At 41.4% G+C, this 8420-nt stretch overlaps 1 protein-coding gene across 1 annotated transcript in view; it reads left to right on the forward strand.

Annotated features, from left to right (window-relative positions):
* The window catches only part of map2k5 (mitogen-activated protein kinase kinase 5), a 48548-nt gene extending 40590 nt beyond the window's left edge, over window positions 1-7958 (forward strand). The window contains exons 21-22 of the mRNA XM_030765714.1: window positions 404-449; window positions 7022-7958. Coding sequence (XP_030621574.1) covers window positions 404-449; window positions 7022-7132 — 157 coding nt within the window. The 3' untranslated portion in view covers window positions 7133-7958. The remainder of the gene's footprint in view (window positions 1-403; window positions 450-7021) is intronic.
* The last annotated feature ends 462 nt before the right edge of the window (window positions 7959-8420 follow it).

The following is an 8420-nucleotide window of genomic DNA, read 5'->3' on the forward strand; positions in this document are numbered from 1 at the left end:
TTTTTTTTTTTTTCCTTCCCCTTTTTTCCAGAAAAGGTTTTAATTAAGTTATTATTATCACCCCTCTCTGGACTGAATTTCGCACAAACTCTCTTTTGGTCCTTTGAGATCGAGGAAAAATAGGCTTTTTATGTTGAAAATTCATACAGTGGTTTCAGATTAGTTGTGCTGGTATGTCAAGGTCTGACTTTGCGTGCAGCGTATTCTTTTCAGTTTTCAAATATCCAGAAGTTTGTTCTCTTGTATTTTTTTTTTTTTGTAGTTATATTTCTTTGAATACACAACGTAGGATTAATTATGAGAAATCTTTTTTTTTTTCTTTTTTTTTGTTAAAGTGCTTTGTTGCTGTACCTTTGGCCTATTTTAGCTGACTTTATTGTACACCTTTGATTTATTTCTATAGTATGAGGAGACAGCCCAAAGAACGCCCAGCTCCTAATAACCTTATGGTGAGTAGCCCATCTTTCATATAAGGTTTCTTTCTTTCTCACAGCGAAGCTTCCTTGTAAGAATGACTGCAATTATCACAGATAATAATCAAAGACAGAGCTGGAGGATAACAGTGTTTGATGAGTTCTGTGCTAGGTCTGTCTTTGTTGAGTTGGGTAAAACCTTGACCCAATGCTAAATCCGCTGGTGTCTAAAAAACATGGGCATTAATTGGGTTGACGTACGGTCTTGTAAGACGGTTATAAAAATTTTGGCGTTTTCATCGGTCCAAATCGTAAAAAAATCTCTGATCCACCACTTTCATGTGCTTTCAAGCCACGTGAACACAGCAGAAGAGATGTATTTTACTCTTCTACCCTAAATCTAGGCTGTTATCATTTCTCACAGCTTTAAGTGGTCAGTTTGCAGACTCCTGCTGAAAGTCCAACACAATTAAGATCAAGGAGAACTTGGAAAACAAGTTTCCTCAGGACTGGAGACAGAGCTTAATATCTAAGCATGATTGCACATTGAATCCTTCCAGAATCAGAAAGACTCAGTATTTTTGCATTGCAGTATTTTGGAACTGACCATGACACGTTTCCGTGTTTTGTAGAGAACTTTTAGTCATGGTTCTAGAACCATAACAACTGAAAAATAAGAGATTCTGATAGTCTAATGGAAATGAAGGAGGCAAAAGCTTCCTTTAATTTCAAAAAAAGAACCCAAATTCTGTGGACTCACTTTGGATTCCAGGGTTCTGTTATTTCCTCTATGGTCTGGCTTTCCTCTCTTTCGTTCTTTTGATTCTTTTGATTCTTTTGATTGTGGATGAGAAAGAGATTCACCTGTGTTTAATGTACTTCTGAATCTTCACTCAGTCACTCTTTTTGAACAATGTTCGGTCAAGAACTCTCAGCGCCAATGTAGATTGACAGGAATGCTTTGGGTACTTGGGTCTGGCAGGTTGGGCTCAAGGCTCAAAAGCAAAATTTGTTCATTCTAAGAACAATCAGTATTTTAATATTTGCATTCCGTCCTTCCACCTCAAGCATAATATTACTAAACCAGTTCAAATGAATTTTTTTTTTTTTTCATGTACATATATTTTTTTTCTGTTATAGAGTCTGTCAAAACCTGCTGTCTTTGTGGTCCTATTTGGTCCTATGTGGTCCTATGTGGTCCTATGTGTAGATTAAATATCAGGAGTGGCCAAGTTTCAAGTTTATTTAGAGCCAAATATCACTATTTAAAGTCTCAAAGGGCTGTACATGCCCACAACATACATAACAGGACGGGACCCCTTGGCTTAATCCTCATAGTCCTGAAAGGCTATGTCTGCATAACCCCGACAGGCTATGCACACAGTCACTACCTAAGACCTGGTGCATCAATTGCTGAAAGTGTCTACTCATGCAAATAGTACTCTGTTATTGAAGTTTTGCTGTACTAACATTAAACTCAACTGAAAACTCAGTATAGACTGCAACAACCTCTACCTTTCTCTGTTCCTGAATCCTCTTTGCCCACGTAGCAAGGGCCTTGGTGTATTGTGGAGGTTTTTGTGGCCAAAGATGCTTGAGGACAGTTTGCTTGAGGACAAGATGGCTACAACCACATTTGTGAAACTTTGTGTGTGAAAGTGTGGGAAAAAAAATGGTAAGGAGTAACCTAGAATTCAACTTTATGTTTTTGTTCAATAAAAATCATTTTTTATTTTGTTTCCATTTTCATTTTTATTTAGAGAAAAGTGCCTTTGCCCTTGGATGTTGCTGGCTGCCCTCAGCATGTCTCTCATCAAGCAGTTAGATTAAGGCTAATTTACAGTCAGTTCATATTTTCAAGGTCTGCTGGGAACTGTGGTCTACCTCACTGATATCTGATACACCTCGTTCCAAGCTGAGGCTTTTTCTGTGTTTTTGTTCCTCTTTGTTCCTGTGCATTGTAGTCAACCTTCTGTCCAAGCCTGACGCTGAGAGACAAGAATCTTATGTCTTACAAAAGGGTCCTCTGACAGATAACAGTTAACTTTATTCACTGTAAAACCAAAAGTTCTCCACTCTCACTGGAAAGGGATCAAAGGTTGTTAGTCAGATACAAAGAGTGCCTGTTATTGGGAAATTAACTCTGAGGAAAAAGTTCTGCATCCTTTTTCTACCTCTGCCTTTGCCATAGAGACAGACTGAAGTGCAAGTCACACCAGCTCTCACCCTTTGTGTAGATTTGATGGAAATCTCTGATCTTCTGTTAGCGTACAAGGTCACAGCAATTTGCACTCACAGCTTTTAAGAGCTGTCAGCAAAGCTACCGAGACTGCTTCAGAACCTTGGACAGCGCTGTCCGGGGAGAGCTGCGTGTAAAGGCTCAGATAAGAGGTTATTAAAGGGGCTATTTGTGTGTGTGTGTGTGTGTGTGTGTATTTGTCTGTGAATGTATTTTGGAATTGAATTTGTAAATGAGTGAGAGAGAAAGGCCAAAAGTGAATGTGTGTGTGAGAGAGAGAGAATGTAAAAATGTGTGTGAGATGGAAAGAGGGAGAAATAAAAGCACACTGGTTCACTATTTCTTAAACATAGGCTGGTGGTACATTACTCTCTTTCATCTCAGTGTGATGGTCCAGAGGGAGAGAAGTACCACTGATGACATTGAACAGGAGACTCTGCTTGGGGAAATACAGCTCCTCTGTCATCGCTCTACTCCTCAGAGAGAGAGAGAGAAAAGAGAGAGAGAAAGAGAAAGAGAGAGTTTATGTGAGTAAAAGTATGTGAACTCAACCAAGAGGACATGTATATCATCTGTTTGTGGATTAAAAAGGTGTACAGACGCAGAATAGAACCACTTGGGTTCACTTAACAAAGGGCTGTTTTCCCATCATCCCTAATATTGAATATGAATGTTAATGTGCTTCCGTGTGTGTGTGTGTGTGTGTGTGTGTGTGTGTATGTGATCTCTCTGTACCGTCTCTATTCATATCTCAAGACATAATCTCAAAGGCAAACTGATCACATTAACAGTCATTAAAGTGAGAAGTGAGTATAGTTCTGAGTGTTGGCCTGGGTCAGGCTTAATTGAGCGTGGCGTTGGGCGTTGGACCGCTTGCATGTCTGTGTTTCCGTGTTTCCTCCGAGTGTCTCTGGCCGTGATTGTGCGGTGACTGACAGCTCTTGTGCCTGGCTGTGGCTTCCCTCCCTCCTCTCTTGAGAGCTCTCATTGTCACTCAGCCTTTTAGCACCTTTGTCCCTCCCTCCCCCTTCAGCTCCCCTGAGCCTCCCAGACTCAGCTGAAGCAGATGAGCCCCTTCCCAGGACAAAAGGCTGTCAGAGTCCAGGCTTCCGAGCCCCTGCACCCATCCCAAATTTGTCAAGGACCTTTCCGACCCCTCTCCCACCCCCTCTTATTTCTTTTTTTTTTTTTTGTCTGTGAGAGAGCTGCTGAGTTAAAGTGTGCGTGTGTTAGGGCCCAAGGGACGGGCCCTTTAAGAGACAAACAGCTCCAATTAAGGCGTGGAGCTATACCACAGGGACCCGGGCGAGAGCAGGGCTTTAAAAGCCCCGTGACAGCACCCTGATGACTTGTTTACACATTAGCACGCAAGAGGACTTCTTCCTCTGTTTGTTTTTCCCTCTTGGTTAATCTTGCCTTTTAGCTTCTTCAAATGACATTTTTTGGGGGGACTTTTTTTTTCTTTTTCCTTTCTTACTCTTGCTTTTGGGAAGAATGAAGAACTCTGACAGAAAAGCCACACCAGTCTCAAAGACAATCAGAGATGTTGACGGCAAACTTTTCCACTCTCGGGAGTTTCTGTTTTGTTAGGTTTCAAATGCGTGAAGTGAGACAGTAATGAATGCATTTTGCTTTAAATGAGTCTCAAATTTATTATCAAACTATCGAAACCATAGTTTTGATTTTAACAAGTGGGGCTATGCTGAAGCCCTGAAACAGTCCTTCAGAAACAAGACACTAAATCATACATGACATATTCAAGGTATTTATGTGGAGGAATCAGCGAGCCAGCCTCTCTAAGACTTCATAGGTGGACATGACGCTAACTTAGCCACCGCTAAAATCGAATCTGAAATGTTTCTCTGTCATGTAGATGGATAGTCTTTCTTAGGCAAATGTTGAATTTAAAGATCAGCTTGTAAAAGGACCAACCCCCCCCCCCCACCCCCGTGAGTACATACACACACACACACACACACACCCACACACACACACACACACAGAGTATCCAGTGGGAGCATGTCATTAGCATGCAAATCTGAAAAGACCTAGTTATTACACTGACCTTCCCACCTTTTTCTCTTTCTGTCTCACTCGTTCTCTTTTTCCTTTCTAATTTCACTCCTACGCACACACACACACACACACACACACACACACATTCTAAGTGACACACACATATTACATTCTGCAGCTGGTCTACGCCAACACCACCTAATGAGGTGATGACCAACCACTTGTTATAATTGCTTTAGCTTCCTTTTAATTTTCAGGCTTATTAATCATATGTAGAGTTATTTAAAATTGCATAAATTAATCTTAGATTAAAAAGCCTATCAAAGACTCAAAACAATTAAAGAGTAAGGTGAAATTTCCCCTGGGTTGGCGGTTTTATTGTAATGAAGTGTTCAGGTGGTTATCACTCTCTGATATGGCTCTGTGATTAATGTAGCTACACTTTTAAATGAGTTTTTCCTCTCGTTCGCTCTTGAAGAGGGAGAGAGACAGAGAGAGGTAAGCAGAAGCCTGGCAGTAATGAGCTAACTAAGGAGTATTTACTCCACATTTACTTTCTTAATAACATCCCCCACATTCCCCACGTTTTAGCAGCAGGTGGTTTAATTAATGGCAGTCCTGTTCCTGGCATGCTCCGACACACACAGTAACGCGCGCGCGCGCACTCCCATCGGATGTGTTCAAGCTTGACTGGGACAGAAGAACACACAGGTGGCCGAGAGGATCTGTTTGACCGGCCTCTGTCTGTCCAAACAAACAGGTGACCCGTCCAATGGGATACACGACGCTAGCTCAAATAGGAACATATGAGTGTGCGAGTTTGCGAGTGAACTTGCAAGCGTGTGCGTTTGTGTGCGAGCTGGCGTACATCTTGACCTGCTGTTCAAAAATATGTGTGTCTCTGTCCGTCTCTGTGTATGCACATGTATGTGCATGTGTACATCTGTTCCTTGCATTGTTTTGCATCTTTTGTTGGTGCACAAGGTTGAATGCGCGCACATTTGTACATACATGTACACATATATCTCTCCACCTGTTTTCTGTACCCCCAGTCATTTCCTTAAACACCCGTCTCTTCTCCCCTATGTCAGGTCAAACATCTTTTGTAACCACGGTCAGAGCCCTAACTGGGCTGCCAGGCTTAGATTGGAGAGTCAGGTCGTATCCACAACTGGATATTAAAGCTATTCATCTGGACCTTCAGCGCTCTCTCTCTCTCTCTCTCCCTCTCTCTCTCTCTCTCTCTCTCTCTCTCTCTCTTTCTCCCTCTCTCTCTCTCTCTTACGAACACACACACTCACACACACACACACACACAGGCAGGCTGGTGCGCTGATTGATGAGATCGGTGCCCAGTACAGCTAACCCCCAGGAGTGTCCAGTTCAAGCCTCAGATCTGAGAGTAATTAACCCGGGTGGATGTGAGACAGCACCAGCCATTAGGAGGACAACAGGATTGATGGTCTTGTTCTGTCCTCCGTAGCAAGATGAGTGTGGACACTGCTCGCAACGTCTTTGTGCATGAGGAGAGTTCTGTTGGGAAGGAAGAAAGAAAGTTGGACGCATAAATAAGAGACTAATCAATTTTCTTTCTTGTTTTCTTTCTTGTTTTCTTCCTTTCTTTCTTTCTTTCTTTCTTTATTTTTTTTGGACGAGTTCAGATGGAGGCAGTTGCAAAGACAGTATGTTTGGGACTTCCCGTTCGTTTCGATTTTGTGAAGTAAACTTGTGACCGTTTGGTTTTTTATTAAATGCGTGTGAACGTAAAGGTTTCTCTTTTACACAGTTATACCCGTTTCTCTCATTTTGTTGTTATTGTTTGTATTTTAGAGTGATCTCTCAAGTCTTTATTCTCTTGTCTAATTGCTGTTCTTTGCAATCAGATTCAGCTTCTGTTCTGTTCATTAGTGTCCGCTCCACACACACTTTATCACAGAAATAAGGACTGACAAGTTCATTTAAACCGCACGGTCTGTCACTGTTTCTCTTTCTCTCTGACCTGACATGGTGAGATTAAAAGAGCTGTGGGTCACCTCTAAACCCACAAACACAAATGTGCACAAACCTGCGTCGTGTTCTGCCAGTGGCTTGCGTTTCTCCGTTTTCACCTCCAACCGTAATATAAATGTTCATACAGTATAAAGGATGTTATGTTTCGACATAGTTCATAGTATTAACTCTGTTTACCTTGAATGAAGCTGTTGAGACAATGAGATCATCTTGACCCCTTTGGGCTGACCATGATGTCAGAAATGCTATTCTGTGTTTTCACAAACCACTGCCTATTTGATGATGTGAAGAGCAGAATACGTTGGGTCATCTTTTTCTCTTTTGGTCTTTTGTTTCTCTTCAGGACCATTCTTTCATCATGCAGTACAACGATGGTAATGCAGAGGTGGTGTCCATGTGGGTGTGTCGCTGCCTGGAGGACCGCAAATCCCAGCAGGCTCAAGGGATGAATTAAGGAACTGTAGGATACAGAGGTTTCATGGGAATTGAAGTCCATTCTCCCTATTGCTTTAATCTGCCCTGAGCCCAAGAGTGCAGCTGAGCTATGCTGGTGAAGATCACCAGTGCTCAGTCCACTTTCACTCCAATGCTGAGCTACTCAAAGCTGACATGAAGACTGCTGAAGCTCTCATATGGACCTATGGACCCTTAGCTGAAGCCAGAGGCCTTTTTTCATTTGAATGATGGCGTGTTGAATGTTTACCTCCTTCCAACCCAAACCTATAGCTCTGATTTTATTAATTTTCCTGTTATTTTTCACTCAGAGTGCATTAGTAATGTTTTCAAAGGCCTTAATGGAGACTGAGGTGGTTCTAAATCAGTCAACACTTGAACTGATAGTCTCGAGTGCTTTAAAAAGGAAAGTATTGTCTGTTTTTATTTTCAATGGCAGGGAACAGCACATTAAAGCTGTATAAAGTAAGACAATAAGGCTTTTGATTACAGTGTAAGTGCTATTTTCAGGGTTAACCCAATATGCCTGATGTACTTGGCCATGGGCAGCTCTCTGCGTTGGCGGTAGCAGAGGACAAAACTGTTTCTGTTCCTGTAGTTCTGATTTAAACATAACATAGAGACAAGCTATACACACAGTGCTATACTTTACTCCTGGAAACAGAGTGAAAGCACAGTGCTAGTTGAACAAAAAGGTCCCTGCATTACAGACACATGAATCATGCAGAAATTTCCCAAAGGACATTGGTGTCTATTTTCAAAGTGTTTGTGCAGTATGAACCTTAACACATATTATTTTGATGGAAAGTGCCACGATAAAATATGTCTTTGCTTTGCCTTTCTATTTCTCTTCTCATTGGAGACCTGCATTGTCTGTTAAAGAAAAAATTGATCATGCATTCTGTTTTGTTTTATAAGTATACTCTTCTCTGTGTGTTTGTCACAAAACGACTTTCCTCAAATTTAGAATTTGAATAATGGAGAATGTCATATTTCTCATTTTTACCCAACTACCTTTCAGACATTGGCTTTATCCCAGTACTCTTAAATGGCTCCTTTTCCCATGTCCTTTTCTCACTACTCTTACTGAAATAACAAGAGTAAACGTATTAAAGTAATGTCAAACAGGCATAATATGAATGTGATAAAGACAGCGCATCATGATTTCACTCGTCACGGCAGTTAAAATCAGTGACAGAGAGAAGAAGTACCCGAGAAAAGAGAGAGCGCTGAGGAGTAGTGGAAGAGGACAAGTCATTCAAACAGAGCACATTTTTTCCCAGGTCTCC

This window comes from Chanos chanos, chromosome 2 (assembly GCF_902362185.1).
Source record: "Chanos chanos chromosome 2, fChaCha1.1, whole genome shotgun sequence".
Lineage (NCBI taxonomy): Eukaryota > Metazoa > Chordata > Actinopteri > Gonorynchiformes > Chanidae > Chanos > Chanos chanos.